The following is a 17,461-nucleotide window of genomic DNA, read 5'->3' on the forward strand; positions in this document are numbered from 1 at the left end:
TCTGACAGTCTTAATTTATTTGAAGTCATCTTAGTTTTTAAGTCGGGTTGATTCTGTTTAGGCCCCTATTTGTGAATAACTAACCTATTTGGCCGACACAAGTGTGGCAGTTCGTCTTGCTTTCCATAATTGTCTGGTAGTTCGTTTTGGTTCCTAAAGTCTAAATTTTTTTCTTTCAACAAAAAAAAGGCCTAAATTTTCTAAACTTTTTTTTAGATACCCTTGGAAACCGAAGTAGAATTCATTTTCGAAAAAGATACTAACATTAAGGCACATCATCTTACCTCTCTTCCATTGGTTCACTTTGTTTTAGATACTCTTGGAAACCAAAATAGAATTCATTTTCAAAAAAGTTTATAAACATTAAGGCACATCATCTTACCTCTCTTCCATTGGTTCTCGTACGTCCGCTGATTTTTCTTGCAATTTTCAAACCAAATAAACTTTTTTAGTTTTTTTTGTCACTAGGTTCCCTTTTGCCAGCCGGAACCCTGACGAAGGGGAATGCCTCTGGCCGAAGGGCAACCAAAATTTATTTTATATTTTTCGGTTTGAAGATCACCGAAAGGTCAGTATTTTTATCGGAGAAGATAATGAGGTGTCGAGAGGAAAAGATGGAGTGGATGAGATGAATTTCATTAATTGAGACAATGAGAGATGAGGTGGTCCAGGTGGACTTAAATGTTTTTTAGTTTTTGGAATTAATTTCATTTTGGCCTTTAACGGTTCGACAAAAAAAATTAAAATTAATACATTATGAAGGTGTGATGAGCGCAATAACTACTTAATTTAAATCATAACGAAAGAGGCCTGACAACATTAAAGAGGTCTTAAAGCCCGACACAATTTACTACCTAAATCTTGACGACGAATTGCTTAAGTTACATGTGATAAATCTTGATGGCAAACTACTTTCACCGAAATTCGATCCCACGACCTCATGGATTTAAGAGGGGGTGTCCAACCGTTGTACCAAAAGATCGTGCACGTGTTTATTAGATTCTTAGTTCAGTTTAAAGAGCATATGCGAAAGTGGGTTTCCAAGGTGTGCCAGCAACTTTTGTTGGAATGGTACGAAATCTTCCTTAAACCTTCCACCTTCTAGGACATGAGTTCGAGGCATGCTGACGATTTGAAAAAAAAAAACTATATTGTCCGTTCAACTAATTTAACTCTTACTCAAGATTGCTGTAAATACAAGTTTCTTCGTTTTACACTGTTCAGGTGATCCTGACAATTCTTAAAACTCTCAACCAAATGTATAACTAATTCAAATTTACAAACACCCAATTCTTCATCTTCTCACATGAATTCACCATGAATCCAAGGGAACTAAGTTAAGTTTCATTTTAATATTTCTCACTGTTCTTTCCATATTTGACCAGTGACTCTCAACTTCAGTTCTTGTCGATCAACACCACCAGAAAAGAAGAGGGCCAAGTTCCTATGGATGATAAGTCCATCTTGACTATCTCGAACTTTCCTATGACTATCACGAATACTTCTTGGAACTCCTTGCCACGTAAGTTTGCGTCCATTTCCACCTACTTCAAGACTGTAAGTGAATTTCTTCGCATCGTCTTCACTTCCCATGAACCGTAAGAAAGCCATGTATACAGGAGCCATTCCAAGTTGAAATGCCTCAAAATGTAGACAAAATTGTCTACCAAAACAGTTGAACACCTGCATGGACATCACAAGAATGTTGTTAAAGAGTTTCACAGGGATTCTGTAAAGAACAATATGAAATTCTGTTTTTCTATAAAAATGTGGCTCAGGGTACGTGTTGAATCTCTTCATCAGATGATTCTATGAAATATCTTGGATCTATCTCGAAGTCAAATTGCGTTTTTTTTTTCGTTTTCATATTTTTCTATATTAGATATTAATTTTTCTGTAACTTGTTCACGAAATTCAGGATAGCTTTAGAGTCGGAGACTCTTTTGGAAAAAAAAGAAAACCCCCCGTTGCTGAACTTAAGGGTGAATTGATTAAGCCATGAGGTGGTTTACGTATCGGACAGACGAAGTCAATTTGTACCAATTTAAGGCTTGAAAGCCACCATATTAATAAATTAAAAATAAGAAATAAGAAAGAAAAGAAACTTACAGTAAGCATCCACGTAGCATTCTCAACCTCCTGGGGATTAGCTTTGACATATCGATGATTGAAAGTGCATCCATCATGTGTATCAACTTTATGTTCGTCCTTGAGATGCGCAACAAGGATTGGGATGTCACCAGTGACAGAACATTCAGATCCAGCATAAGGGCAATTATATGGACGAAATCGACAGTTTTGTTCATGCTTGAGTTTACTGTAATATGGGAAGATATCGTGACAACCTAAATTCCGATATACGCATGGAAGTTCAAGTGACTCTGCTACCTTTTCCAAAGCCAAACACCTTATGTTACCAAGATCGTAGCGGCAAGTTGGGCAGCAGTTGTGCACTCTAATCTTGCAGTTTGAACAAAGAGTATGGCCATTTGGACACTACATGTATCAAATATGTAAATAAGTTTCTTCAACAAATATATGGCTTCAGATGCATCAAAGTCATGAATGTAATAAAAAGAGACATGATTAAGTGGATTCGAGCTCAAAATGCGATATTTGAGTTTAAATTAATCTGCTGAAGATTCTCACAAGATATAGTAGAAATTCAACATTCCTATGCCAAACTATATCACGCGGAAAACTACAATCATCAGCTTGAGCTCATGAAATCGTTTTCCCAAGGATACCATTATCAGCTATTTATAGACAAGTCAACAACTACCAGCGAGTCTAATACATAAAGTTAATAGAACATCTACTTGTTAATCATTTGTAACCAAAAGTAAATCATATGCACATAGACATATACGGTATACCTACACAAATTTGTGATGAAATTGATAGCAAAAGGTGGGGTCCATGGCCGACGTCAATATGGAGGATCCACGGTATTTTATCTCGCTTTCTCCATTACAAAATAGTTTTTATATACTTGCCTGTGAGTTGTATATGGTTATCGGTGTGTCATATTCAAGCATCCGGGATATGAGAAAGGATATCAGGATATTTCCACCTTTGGGGATTGATGAATGTAATAAATGGCTAACTGATTCCAACAGTCGTAGCATTAGAGACGCAGTTGGAATGTCAAGTGTTGAATATAAGTAAGAAAAAGAGAATGCAATCCCATGTCCATTAGGAAAAAGTATATATTGGCAATCTTTCTGAAACAAAGTCCAAAATTTGCGAGACTTTAAAAATATATCCATACAACATAAGGGATATTAAGATGATTTGGTTGATTGAAGAACAAAAATATCTGATATGAATTGCACAGAAAATTTCACAAAGATGTAAGAATGACTTGAAGAGAAAAAGTGCACCTGACGGGATGCCGATGATCTAAAAAAGAAAGCAAACCTGGTGAATTGGAGGGTACATCGAACCCATGCAAACAGGACACTCAAGTAGTTCATGCACACCATTAGTTGCTGAAACTCCTATCTTCCGGCCTGAAGTACTATTGGTTTTGGTTGAAGGAGAACTTTGATTTTCTGCATTTGTAGTTTCTATGCCATAATCCGAAACTGTTGAGTTAGACTCGACAACTTCCTTATATATGCGGCTTATAGGAGCCATGTTTACAGATTTGAACTTCGAGTAGCTTGTTTTTTTTAGTAAACTTGGGTCTATAACATAATCAGCCCAAAACCTTCTTTACCCGGAAAATGCTACCGAATCCTGATTCTGTCAAACTAAAGCAAAATTCAACCTTCATTTCCATTATAAAAACTGATCTAGTGAATTATTACTACAGAAAAGGATTTGACAAGTACGAATGTGGAATAAACGCATAATGTACCACAGTTAGAACTATAAAAAACAAATAAGCGCATAGATGATTCACACTATGATTTGCGATTTAACAACATTGTTTCGTGTGTTTTAAATGATTCCCATCGTAAGTGTCATGCTATGGGGTGGCTTCCCTTTCATCCTTTTGCTACACTACTAATGTAGCAAGAGCCATAGCCTTGGTATTATCTAAAAACAAAGATATGACGAAATTCTTGTATTCATGTAGGAAATCTTTAGTTGTTGCCATTCCAAAGATTGAGATCCGGGTACACTATTTATGAATAAGTCTCATCATTTGGTGACAGACAAAAATAGTTAAAGATGGTTTTATTCCAGAGCAAGACTTCCTACATCTTCACAAACAATAATCAAACTTTTATTCTATAATCTCATTCATGGCTTCTCCTCAAATCCACTTAAAATCTATTACTACTTTTGTCTATCACTAATAATTCCCACCCAAACAAAAAATCAAATAGTTGCCTTAATCTGTATAAGGAAATAACATTTAGGGCATGCAATAAGAAGAAAAAGGAATCAGCATTCAAAACTAGTTCTTTTCTTTAAGAATCATAGCACTTATTAACACTATATCTAGATAGAAGGAAGAAATTTACCTAAAGAGGAAACAAATAACAAACACCCAAGAAGCTCAAAATGAGATCCAAAAATCCTAATTTTATGTCTTGATTTTTCCAGTTTTTAGCTACTTTTACAACAAATGAAGAAGAACCCAAGATAAAACTCAACTTTGGGTATCTTAAAAAATCAATATAGTTTCAATCTATAAGCAGAAGAAGATCAAACAAACAATATTATAGGGTAAAACCCCAAGTTAGCTAGCTTTAAAAATCTAACAAAGAAAAAGGGAAGCAAGAAAAGAAGAGAAGAACCAAAGAAAGGGGAAAAGAACAAATACCCAGTGGAGATATCATCAGTAAGAAGGTGGGTTTGGTGATGGATGATCCATTCATGTGAGAAGTAAAAAGAAAAGGAAAGAGAGAGAGAGAGAGAGAGAGAGAGGGGATGGGGCGAAAATTACGCGTTTTGGATGGGATTGAAATTTGTCTTGAGTGATCGAATCATGTTGTAAATCTGTTTCTTGGATGAAGTGGGAAATTGATTATTAGTTTAATAATAAGCTTCTTCTGCGTTGTCTTTAATGCACATTCGCCCTTTTAGATTTCCTCTTTGGAACACCTGCCTGCCTGCCCATTCCCGCACGCAACCTTTCAAAATTCAATTTTCTTTTCCCCAATTTTTACCTCTCTCTTGGATTCCCTCTTGGTGTGTGTTTGGTAATGAGAATGGTGACAATTTTACCCTGGGTGAGATTCTAATTTTAGGATAAGAATATCCATGTCCTGGTTCACCATTAAACCTTCTTCCATCTTTGATTGTGATAGTTTGTGTTTCACTTGTTCAAAATGGCCCTTTAACTCAATAATTGTTCATCTTTTCTAAAATGTTAGAGGTTTTCTTGGGTATGTGGTTTACCTTCCTTAAGCATTATCTTAAGTTATGTTTAGGTAGTAAAATGAAGTTTGTTATTGTGGTTAATTTTTCTTTTAGATATCATAATTATATTTTATGGTTTTTTTTTGTAATTATAAACTTATTCTAGGTAGATATTGACATTTTATGCTCCTCTGTTCAAGACATCCTAAAATATTTCCAGCAAATAAGGGGTTTGGTCAGTCAAGATTGACTTAGGAAACATATTTCTTTATAAGCCCAAAACTTATTTAGTTTTATTGGCCCCCTAATCTTCATCTTCACATCACAACTTTTGACTACTACCATCATTTCCGGTCACTGACCACCTCTCTCTCTCTCTCTCGACAAAACTATTGAACCTTTTCACAATCGACAAAAAATAGTCCATTTGGAGGCTAAACAACTAAATAAAGCTATCTGCGAGGCAAGTATCGAACATTTTCACAGTCGCTCGCCGACCCTAATTGTAATCCTTCAATATGGGTTTGCAAATCATTCAAACTGGGTTTGCAAAATTTCAAAATGGGCTTGCAAACTGTGTTTCCAAATCTAACAACCTCGATTTGCAAATGAAAATCTCGCAAAATTAGGTTACAAATGCACACTAGATTTGTAAATCTCATAAACTCGTCTGCAAAGGAAATTTGGGTTTGCAAATGGTCGCAATCAGTCTTTTCAAAATCTCGCAAATGCAAGCAGACCCAAAACCAAAACAAAAAAAGATCCAACAAAGAACATCAAACTTTAAATATCCCCACTTTCTATCTTTAGAAAAACTAATAACTTCGCAAAATCGATTTGCATCTAGAAATCCAAAACCAAAACCAAAAACATAAAATATCCACTAATTAAAGATCGATTTAAGAAGAAGAGACCCAAAAGGCCCAAACTGAGTGACCTAGAAATTTCTCCAGACTCCAAATTGTGTTAGCTCTCTTGATGATAATCAAACCAGATCTCACTTTCTTTCTTTATCTCTAACGAAAAGAGTATTGTGTGCTTGATCCAGCAGTTACCGAATCCTGACTACGTCAATCTAAGAACTTTAAAATCTTTAGTTATTCTTGAGAGAGAAAATAAATGTGTTTGTGCAGGGGTACTCTAGAACAAAAAAAATATAAAATGACACGATTGTTAATTATAGATATTTAACATAGAAGTAACAATTACACATATTAAACTTGACCCTTGTACTTGTATAAAAAAGTGAATGATTTCTTCTTTTTTTTGACTTGTTTTGTCTAATATTTTGGACCGATAGCCATTTTTTATTTTCGCGTAGCCTACCCTGCCCCACCGTCGAAACTCACCATCACCACCTCAAACACCACACTACCAGAGGCGATCGCGACCATCGCCTCAACCACCTATACCACAGCCATTTTTTATTTTCGCGTAGCCTACCCTGCCCCACCGTCGAAACTCACCATCACCACCTCAAACACCACACTACCAGAGGCGATCGCGACCATCGCCTCAACCACCTATACCACACACACTGTTACCCACCACTATCATACCTCTACCGCCACCGTCCCACTCACCACTGCACACCCAACATCACAACCACACGAGCCCCTGTGGGCCCAGACTACCTTCACCACCACCATCACATAAACCACCACACCACCGTACGACTACTTTAGTACTTCACCTTCCACCATCACCACCAAACCTCCCCCACAATTCTACCTCCATAGTGATACCAGCACCATTAATACCACCATTGCTATCAAAAGAACACATCCATCCCGTCATGACACGACCACCATCACATCATAATATCCGCAACACCACCACTAGAACCAACATCATACCTCGTTGGTGTCACTAAGGGACCACCATCACACCATAATTATAAGTATGTTAATGAAAGAAAGCAAAGATAAGAAAAAAAAGTACTGAAGTAGATTATATAGTCAAACATTTTTTTTGTCGTAAAGATTATGTTGTCAGACTTCTCGGGGGTCAAAAACAACATTTTCACCAAAAAGTTTTCAAAATAATGGAGTATTAGTTTTATTTCAAATAATATGATTTCCTTTTTTACTTTGTGTTGTCAAAAGAGGCACAATATATAAAACTGGGGAGGCCTTATAAAACTTCTCAAATCTATTTTATAACTCCAAAATTCTAAAACGTTTTTAAATGTCGATTTTCTTGAGAAATTGGTTACGATCTACGTTAGTCATTCCAAATAGTGATACATTATCAAGATAAGATGTGATAAACACGATAATCGCTTAAATTAAACGAATAATTAAAGGGACCTAAAGTCCGACAACATAGTGCCAAGAACTCGACATATTTGTTAGTATTATTTATACCTTTAATAATCAAAATTCAATAACTATAGATTCCACTTCACGTGAAAATCGAACTTGAAACATTCAGATTTTGTAGTATATATCAACGTATCAACTACTTGGACAACCAAGTGTTGACAATGGTGTAAACTCCTAATCGGGCTAAAATCACATTCTTCCACAATATCAAGTAAAAACATATTACTATTATCATTTCCTTTTGCTTTAAGAGCAAGTCCAATCCCAGCCTGTCTTAGGCCGAAAAAACCACTTTTTCACCTAAAATTATTGGCCTCAGCTCAGCCTCTAAAATTCAGCTCCAACCCCAGCCTCTCTTGAGGCCGAAAATTTGAATTTGAAATTTGAATTTCCCTCTTTTCTACCATATTAAATATTATTAACTATCCAACCACCATATTAAATATCTCATATTTCTCTATAAATACATCTCCCTTTCTCTACAAACTCATCAAACTTCATCTTCTTCTTTCTCTACAAACTTCATTTTTTTCTTTCTCATCAAACTTCATCTTCTTCTTTCTCTACCATGGATCCTATGAATATTATGAATCCCATAAATCCTTTGAATCCCATGAATTCCAATTTTACTTTATTAATGTTGATGTTTGAAGAAGATGAATGGGCTCGACAAAGAGATGACGATGATCGTAGAATGTTAGAAGAAATGGAAAATAACACTACACGAAAACGTTCTCGTCATGTTGGTTCTGTTATTGGTCACCAAACTATAGATCGTAATAGACAACTCGGTCATGAAAACATCATGAGAGACTATTTCAATGAAACTCGAACTTATGATGACACATTGTTTCGCAAACGCTACAGGATGAATCGTCCTTTATTTTTGCGTATTCTCAATGCTGTTGGGGGGTACAACCCCAGATTTACTGAAAGAGTTGATGCATTTGGGCAAAAGGGATGCTCACCTCATCAAAAAATAACAACTGTAATGAGGATGCTTGCATATGGATGTGCGGCCGACGCACAAGACGAATATTGTCGGATTGGTAAGTCTACTGTCATTGAATCTTTAAGAGAATTTCTAATCGGAGTCATCCATGTGTTCGGCCCTAGATACTTGAGAGATCCGAATGAGTTAGATATATCTAGACTCCTAGCACTTGGTGAATCGCAAGGATTTCCTGGAATGCTAGGGAGTATTGATTGTATGCATTGGGAATGGAGTAAATGTCCCGCCTCATGGCACGGATCCTACACTGGCCATGTCAAAGCCCCAACTATCATCCTAGAAGCAGTTGCATCGTCAGACCTCCATATATGGCATGCATTTTTTGGGATGCCCGGATCCTGCAATGACATTAATGTTCTTGAACGTTCACCGGTTTTTGATCAACTGTTAAGCAATGAGAGTCCCCCAGTTAATTATGTAGTTAATGGCACACAATATAATATGGGTTATTATCTTGCTGATGGGATATACCCTCCATGGGGTACTTTAGTTAAAACTATTGCTAATCCACATGGTCCAAAAGAAGCATATTATGCCAAAAGACAAGAGTCGGTTCGAAAAGATGTTGAACGAGCTTTTGGTGTACTGCAAGCTCGTTGGGGAATTATTCGGGGACCGTCACGTTGGTGGGACGTAAAGACCATGAGTGACATCATGAAGGCATGTATCATAATGCATAACATGATTGTTGAAGACGAAGGTCCAAATGCTACAACCAATATTGAGGGATGTGAAATGGGTCCGATAGAGCGTGGAGAAGACTTATCGGACGAAGTGCTTGAACGTGTAGGTCGAATTAGAAGCCAAGATACTCATTCTCGGTTGAAGGCAGATCTTATCGAACACTTATGGAATACGAGATCAAACGATGACAATGAATAACTTTTGATCGTTGGATTATTAGTAATGTGTTTTCTATCGTCGAATTATTAATTTTGTGTTTTGGATCGTCGGATTATTAATGCAAAAGTCGGTTTGTATTAATATAATTTCATTATTAAAAGTTGTTTTGATTTTTGTTATTTTTTAGCTTTTTTTAAATTTTATTTTAATTATTTAAATTTTTTTTTTTTAAAAAAAAGGGGTAGATCTGGCCGTTGGATAAACCAACGGCCAGATTTGAGGCCCCAAGTGACCGTTGGAGTGACCGTTGGAGGCCCCAACGGTCACTTGGGGCCTCCATTCAGTCGCCCCTAATGTTAGGGGCGACTGAATGGCCGACCCCAGCCTCCGCTCCAAGCGGCTGGGCTTGGAGCGGGGGGCTGAGGCCAATAATTTGAATTATTGGCCTCAACCCGGCTGGGGTTGGACTTGCTCTAACAAGGTAAAAAGAAAATGCATAGTGGCTATTCTTGAAAGAGTAGTAGTAGTACTAGTATTTTTCTCTACTTTTTGAAAAAGGTATGGTTGCGCGCCCACACTCCCAATCCAAAGTCCATCGCCTCCCAAAAAAATAATCACAACTCTCTCTCTCTCATCAAAACCCCTAAACTCTCTCTCTCTCTCTCACTCCATTAACACACTCTCTCTCTCACTTAACCTAACCAGTAGTAACCACTAACTACCATCTTCCTTTCCGCCATGGAAGAAGACGATCATAAGTTGTTAGATCTCGTCAAAGAGCTTGTTCTTCGATTACTTCCCCCAACTACAACAACACTACCACAATCATCATCATCATCATCATTTCCTTCCGTCGAATCGGACAAGTCCTTAAAATACGCTATGCGCATCTTAGGAAGCCGAATGACTCCTTCAATCTCTGTCGACGAGTCAGCCATGGCCGAGTCTATTAAGCGTCACTTTGTTAATGAAGGTAAATCTTCTGATGCCCTAACTTTTGCTGATCTCTATAGTAAATTTGCTTCTAAATCTGTTCCTGGCTCTATTAAAAATAAATGGTCTGTACTTTACCTTCTCAAAGTCATTTCTGAAGACCGAAGGAAAGAGAAGAAATCTGATTCTAGGGTTTCTTCTGGTTTCTTTGCTTCCACTGTGTCTGGTGGTCTTCCTGTTTTATTTGATGAATCTAGAAAAACCCTAGATAAGAATAGGACTGGTAGTGGTGGGGTTTTGTTACTTTCAAAAGATCCTGAGAATCTTAGGGATATTGCTTTTCGTGAGTTTGCTAATTTGTTGAAGGAAGAGAGTGAGATTGTTGAGGGGGTTTTGGTTAGAGATGTACTCTATGCTTCTCAAGGAATTGATGGCAAGTACGTGAAATTCGACAAGAATTTGGATGGGTATGTGTTGTTAGATTCGGTTAAGGTGCCGAAATCCATGAGAATTATGGTTCGGAAGCTCTGTGAGTTGGGTTGGTTGTTTCGGAAGGTGAAGGATTATATCTCCGAGAGCATGAATAGGTTTCCTGCTGAAGATATTGGAACAGTTGGGCAAGCATTTTGTGCTGCATTACAAGATGAGCTCTCAGAGTATTACAAGTTACTGGCTGTGCTTGAAGTGCAGGCCATGAATCCGATTCCTGTGATATCTGAACCAGCAAGCTCGGGAAATTATCTATCTTTGAGGAGATTATCGGTTTGGTTTGCAGAACCGATGGTGAAAATGAGATTAATGGCTGTTCTAGTTGACAGTTTTAAGGCTTTGAAAGGTGGTGCAATGGCTGGGGCTATACATATGCATGCTCAACATGGAGATCCATTAGTTCAAGAATTCATGAGACGTCTCCTACGTCGTGTTTGTTCTCCACTTTTTGAAATGGTGAGAAGTTGGGTTTTAGAAGGGGAACTAGATGATATTTTCACCGAGTTTTTCGTTCTTGGCCAGCCAGTGAAGGCTGAATCACTATGGCAAGAAGGATATCGACTCCATTCTGTGATGCTCCCTTCTTTCATCCCACAGTCTCTTGCTCAGAGCATTTTAAGAACGGGAAAGTCGATAAATTTCCTACGAGTTTGTTGTGAGGATCAAGGATGGGCTGATGCTGCAGCAGAAGCAGCAGCTTCTGTTGGAACCACAACTAGAAGAGGGGGACTTGGATATGGTGAAACAGGTGCACTTGAAGCTTTAGTCACTGAAGCAGCAAAGAGAATAGATAAACATTTGATGGATGTTATATACAAGAGGTATAAGTTCAAGGATCATTGTCTTGCAATCAAGCGGTATTTGCTTCTTGGACAGGGTGATTTCGTTCAGTATCTTATGGATATTGTTGGCCCGGAGCTCTCAGAACCTGCTAACACTATTAGCTCGTTTAAACTAGCTGGGTTATTAGAAAGTGCAATTCGATCGTCAAATGCACAATACGATGATCCTGACATATTGGATAGGTTGAGGGTTAAGATGTTGCAACATAGTACTGGAGATAGGGGCTGGGATGTGTTTTCCCTAGAATATGATGCAAGGGTGCCCTTAAATACAGTGTTTTCAGAGTCTGTGATGGCAAGATATCTTAAAATTTTTAATTTCCTTTGGAAGCTTAGACGTATTGAGCATGCCCTTATTGGAGTTTGGAAGACTATGAAACCTAATCGAATCACTTCCCACTTTCTGATAAAGCAAGAAGGATCAGTCAAGTTGCAGTTTATTTCGACATTAAGACGATGCCAAGTTATTTGGGATGAAATGAACCATTTTGTTTCCAACTTGCAATATTACATAATGTTTGAAGTTCTAGAAGTATCTTGGTCTTTATTTGTCGACGAAATGGAAGCTGCAAAAGATTTGGATGACTTACTTGCAGCACATGAAAAGTACCTTCATTCGATTGTTGAGAAGTCTCTCCTCGGGGAACGATCCCAAACACTTTGCAAGACACTATTTGTGTTGTTAGACCTCATATTGCATTTCCGAAGTCATGCTGACCGATTATATGAAGGGATTCACGAGTTGCAAGCCAGGTAAACATCGTCTCTTCTTATCCTCGAGTGCATTCGAGCCTACTGAAGAATTGGGATTTTTTTTTTGTCAATGACTTTTTAAATCTCTTCTAGAAATAAAGAATTCATTCTCATTTATTAATGGGTTTGTATATGGATGGTTGTTCTCGAATGCAGGACAATGGAGTCCTCTATGCCCTCTCGAGGCAAAAAGAAGTCGAAATCGAGGTCTATCGAGGAGCCATCAGAGCTTGGGTCATGGGCTGGAGGAGGCAGGAAAGCTCTAACACAACGTGCTGGGGAGTTCCTAAGAAACATGGGCCAAGAGTTGGATAGAATCGCGAATGAGTACTCATCAGCCCTTGAAGGGTTTATCAGTCGGTTGCCTATGCAACAACACGTAGATTTAAAGTTCCTCTTGTTCCGACTAGACTTCACCGAGTTTTATAGTCGTCTTCATGTCATCAGTAAATAAATAAAGGACTGATTTGGTCAAAACTAAAAGACTTTTGGGAGAATATCTCAGTAAGCCAAGGTGGGAAAGTCGCAAGGATGGTCCCGTTAACCATTTCGGTCCTGCTTAATGAATCGACAACAATGAAGTTACTGACTTGCACGGCCTAACCACTAACTGGATGTGTTTGGTTATTACTCATTGGGTACTGGTAAGGTCCCAACTATTCTTCAAGATTCGTTTTCCTTGTTATGTTCACTTCCAGGTTTTGGTTTGACATTTATTTCCTATTTCGACTGCAGAATGAAGTTCTTGACCTTTTTCTATGTGGGGCAGTGGTTGGAGTTCTCTACGATTGAAACTGAAAGTGTTCACGATGTCTATTTGTTGTTTCTAATGGTCTTGTGTTTGTGTCTTGTGGCGTTTTGGAAGTTTCGCATCCTGATTTGTATCATACTGTATTTTTGTTGGTTTATTGATGAAGAAAGTGTGCTATTATTCTTTGAAGAAACATCTCTCTTATACACATTAAATAATGTATTACGAGTAATGCTAGGGAACAAGAAAATTTAGGTCGACTTCGGACAAATGTGGGTTGCTGTGGTTCTTAGTTCTTTGGATTAGAATCGTAAAAAAACAAGAATCATAGCAAACCACATAAGATTTTATCCCAAGTCAACACGATTTTTGTTGTTTTTTTTAGCATTTATCATTCGAGACATCCCTTACTAGTTACTACTGTTCCGAGATCCAAGAAATCTCTCTGCTTGCTTGCTTGTTAGCCAACGTAGATTTCAAAGCGCCTAGGAAATCCATGACGATCTCCCATGTCAGGGCTCAAGTAATATAGTTTCATGGGATCCACCACCTTCCTGATGGCTTTGACGAGGTTCGATCCTCACGCATGTACCTAGCAGGCAGACGCCTTAACAACTCGGACACTGACTTCCTGTGTTATTAAAGAAAAGCAGTTAAAAATCCAATCTTTGTCCATCCATCATCATCCCCCACCCCAGCAGTGACAACAGAAGAATTTAGACCTTCACCCACCACCACTATCCACCGTCACCACCACCAGTTAGAGAGAGAAAATGTCGTCGTCCGCCGCTGCTGCTGCTGCTGCTCCCACCACCACAATCACGACGACGAACACCATCAATGGAAGGCAAACATACTGGTGTCATGAATGTGATATGAGTATCTCTCTCTTCTCTACCTCACCGCCTCTTCTTTGCCCTCATTGCAATGGCGATTTCATTGAAGAAATGGATTCCCCTATTCCCAATAACATCGACAACAATCCTAACCCCAACCCTAATTCTTTCCCCAATCTCGTTTCCAATTCAACTCATTCTCTCCTCCATCCTTTCCCTATCCTTTCTCCTCCTCAAACCCTAACAACCCCTACCACCGACGACGACGACACAGATCTTGCTTCATTTCAAATGCCCTTTCGTGTATCTGATGCTTATCTCCTTGATCGTCTGATTCAACACTTATCCGATCCCCAAGGTGAAACCACCCCTGGTGGTGGTGGTGGTTACCCTCTTCATCATCTTGGCTCAACTCCAGCTTCCAAATCCTCCGTTGAATCAATCCCTACTGTCAAAATCACTAGCTCTTTATTGAATTCTGATACTATTTTATGTGCTGTTTGTAAAGATGAATTCTTGATTGATGTTGAAGCTAAACAATTACCTTGTAATCATATTTACCATTTCGATTGTATTCTTCCGTGGCTTGAACAACATAATTCATGTCCTGTTTGTAGGTTTTGTTTACCTATAGATGAACCAGAGAGGAGAATTAATCATAATGCAACTAGGGTTCCAGTTAGATTTGGGAATTTAATGGAGGATGATGAAGATGATGATGATTTGTTTGGTATGAGAAACACTTTAAGGCATATTGCTAGGAGACACAGATTGGTTTTCCCGACGAGGTCGGCAACTACTGCAGTTAATTCTTCTCTTACTCAGATGGCACAAGCAGAGACTAGTTCTACCGGACCTGCTAATAGTGGTGAGACTGTTTCTAGCTGGCCTCTTGAAGGGGGCAGTAGAAATGGTGGCACTAGTGGTGGTGGTGGTGGTCAAAGCGGAGGTGGGAGCGGATATGGGAGGTTGGACGAGGATGGTGATACTGTAATGTCTGAAGTTAGGGGAGGTTTAATAGATTGAAATTGTTTAAAGGTATGTTCTTTACTGCTCCTTTTATCTTCTTTTTAGCTAGGGTTATGTGCATTTTATGTTCTGATATCTTATGCTCTCATGGGATATTTTTATTCCACTGACATCTTAAAGGTTATCTACAACTAGTAAGGCATCATAATTTGAGAATTGTTTGAACATTTAAATCCATTACTCGAACTCATGGAAGCTATAAACATATGAATGATCTTATGATCTTTAGACTTAGATGTACCAATATTAGATGATAAAAATCCACAAAAACAATAGCCTTTCATTGGAGGGACTTTTATTTCATTAGACCCCATTTCTGTTGAATCTTCGGTTTGTTACTTCTTTCTGGCTTACGAGTGATGAAGATTGGGACGTGTGTACTCATTCTGATTGGATTGGGCATAATATCGTTATTTGTTCTAGTGTTGACAGTGATTAAATTTGTTCCTCACTTCCAGCCCAGCTTTGTTCATTTACACTTACATGAAAATGACCTACGTATTTCGACTCTGCAAATAATTAGAGGTCTTAGTGAAGTAAGTAACTCGGTGAATATATTCCTTATTTGCGGGTTTTGATTTATGTGTAGTTTATCAGAAACTCTTTGTTTTCTTAATCCCTTATCCAACAAACCATCCAAAGAGAACCCTTTTGTAAGTAATTTAGTTTTTGTGTTAGCCTATTTTTATGTCCCTTATCAATTGGAGATCCAATGAACACATTTAACATCAATTGGAGTTGGTATTATAGTGGTTTGGTATCTAAGGCTTAGGTTTTGCATGTTCGGCAGGATGACGAATAATTGTGGTTTCACTATCTTCTCTTAATAACATGACTTATACTAATGTAGCACGGACGTCCCAGTGCCAGCCACGTTGTCCCTAGTGGTAGCATTAGCCCACTTGGGTATTCTCTTAGCGCGGTCCTGCTCTAGGCACCTAACGTACCCAAAAGGCACAGCGAATTAGTAAACGCTGATATCTTCTTATAACCTAGGTCCGGAAGGTGTTCTTGAGCAATGTAGGATTAGGGGGAAGCACAAAAATAATTTCATGTTTAGTTTATTTGATTTGTTTGTTATAGTTCGTTTCGGCACTCTCAATCATCTTTAGTGATACTTGTCAGAGATTACTAATATCATTGATCTAGCATAGCTCTAGTTTGATGGAAGATGAACTGTCTTTTTTTTGAATAACTGCTTTTCTGAAGATTGTTGCTCTGGCTTGTTGGCAGTTTATGTACAGTAGGTGGCCACGAGGAAGGAGATGGAACAGAGGCCCTCTTTCCAATTTATCCCACTGAAACACACAAGAGGAGCAATCGGACTATATAGGTGTACGTATACTTTGTGCTAGTTTGTTTTTGTTCTTCGTTTACGCGGATAAAATGTCTTTTTCTGTGACATGGAGACATAAGGCATGTACGTCATTTCTACTTCTGTTTTTGAACAATGAATTGAATGTGGAGTTGCTTCTCTTTACAATTTGTAGTGATAGTAAAGTTTACTTATAAAAAGACGACTTCATAAATTCTATTTGATATGTTTATGTCTTTGTGTTAGTGCTGGGCATTGTTCTGCGTGGGACAGTTAGGCCACGACACGTTAGGCATTGGACCACAAAACGACATAAATGGGGCCTTGTAGTTTTAAGAACGACACGTTCCGAGCCAAGCGGGGACAACCTAATGCTCCATTTAGATTCCTGTCAGATTATGTACGTCCTCTCGAAATTATGTACATCTTCAATCTTCTACAATAGTTAATCAAGCTTTTTAGGGCATTGTATTAAAATAAATCTTCAAGCATTCTGTGGAAGATAAGAAGAATGCTAAGGAACCCTCCTAAGAGATATTATTAACACTCATAAGAAAAGAGTACAAATTATGAACATCAGAATTTTGAATTAAGGAATTTGGCGTTTCATTTTCCTCTAATTTATGGACAGGACTTAGTGAATTATCTTGTGGTTGTCTTCCATCTCACTACAATGACTCTTTCTGTTGTTTAAACTAAAATGCCATTGCTTTTACGTTATGTGATGGTCTCATGATGGCAACGACATACATGACATAATCATGAAAGTATTGTCTTGATATGGTATAAAGGATGAAAAGTGGTTTCATAGAAAAGTGATATTCTCGGTAATCTTCTTGATGATAGAGATCTACGAGCAGAGATACTTATCTGATTGATAAAAACAAAGCCTGCAAAAAACAAAGAAAACACTCTGAAATTCAAGTTAGTGAGGACAGCGGTGGATAAAATCTTCGTCCTCACTGTCCTCACTAATCACCATTCACCATTCACCGTTCGATATCAGTTGCTGCCAAAT

General features: G+C 38.1%; 4 protein-coding genes across 5 annotated transcripts; 3 read left to right on the forward strand and 1 right to left on the reverse strand.

Moving 5' to 3' along the window:
* Positions 1–1,151: 1,151 nt before the first annotated feature.
* LOC147541548 (E3 ubiquitin-protein ligase SINAT2-like) lies at positions 1,152–5,300 on the reverse strand. 2 transcript variants are annotated; one of them, XM_086636854.1, is made up of 4 exons: positions 4,778–5,300; positions 3,421–3,755; positions 2,110–2,496; positions 1,152–1,683 (listed from the first exon to the last, which is right to left on the reverse strand). In XM_086636854.1, the coding sequence occupies exons 2-4, from the start codon at positions 3,637–3,639 to the stop codon at positions 1,360–1,362; spliced, it is 930 nt and encodes a 309-aa protein (XP_086492980.1). In that variant the 5' UTR covers positions 3,640–3,755; positions 4,778–5,300; the 3' UTR covers positions 1,152–1,359. The 2 variants fall into 2 exon arrangements, with proteins under 2 accessions (XP_086492980.1, XP_086492981.1); XM_086636855.1 differs by having other exon boundaries at positions 3,421–3,747; positions 4,778–5,092.
* A 2,614-nt stretch (positions 5,301–7,914) lies between these two features.
* On the forward strand, positions 7,915–9,534 carry LOC147541549 (uncharacterized). Its single transcript, XM_086632303.1, has one exon. It carries the CDS (start codon positions 8,209–8,211, stop codon positions 9,532–9,534), a length of 1,326 nt encoding a protein of 441 aa, XP_086488429.1. The 5' UTR covers positions 7,915–8,208.
* Positions 9,535–9,963: 429 nt separating this feature from the next.
* Positions 9,964–13,456, forward strand: SPC98 (spindle pole body component 98). Its single transcript, XM_086636856.1, has 3 exons — positions 9,964–12,512; positions 12,669–13,156; positions 13,248–13,456. The coding sequence occupies exons 1-2, from the start codon at positions 10,234–10,236 to the stop codon at positions 12,964–12,966; spliced, it is 2,577 nt and encodes an 858-aa protein (XP_086492982.1). The 5' UTR covers positions 9,964–10,233; the 3' UTR covers positions 12,967–13,156; positions 13,248–13,456.
* LOC147541551 (E3 ubiquitin-protein ligase RING1-like) lies at positions 13,252–16,657 on the forward strand. Its single transcript, XM_086636860.1, has 2 exons — positions 13,252–15,137; positions 16,362–16,657. The coding sequence occupies exon 1, from the start codon at positions 14,037–14,039 to the stop codon at positions 15,123–15,125; it is 1,089 nt and encodes a 362-aa protein (XP_086492986.1). The 5' UTR covers positions 13,252–14,036; the 3' UTR covers positions 15,126–15,137; positions 16,362–16,657.
* Positions 16,658–17,461: the final 804 nt, after the last annotated feature.

Source organism: Eschscholzia californica, unplaced genomic scaffold, assembly GCF_041429995.1.
Source record: "Eschscholzia californica isolate CP2 unplaced genomic scaffold, dmEscCali1.0.p SCAF_4, whole genome shotgun sequence".
Classification (NCBI taxonomy): domain Eukaryota; kingdom Viridiplantae; phylum Streptophyta; class Magnoliopsida; order Ranunculales; family Papaveraceae; genus Eschscholzia; species Eschscholzia californica.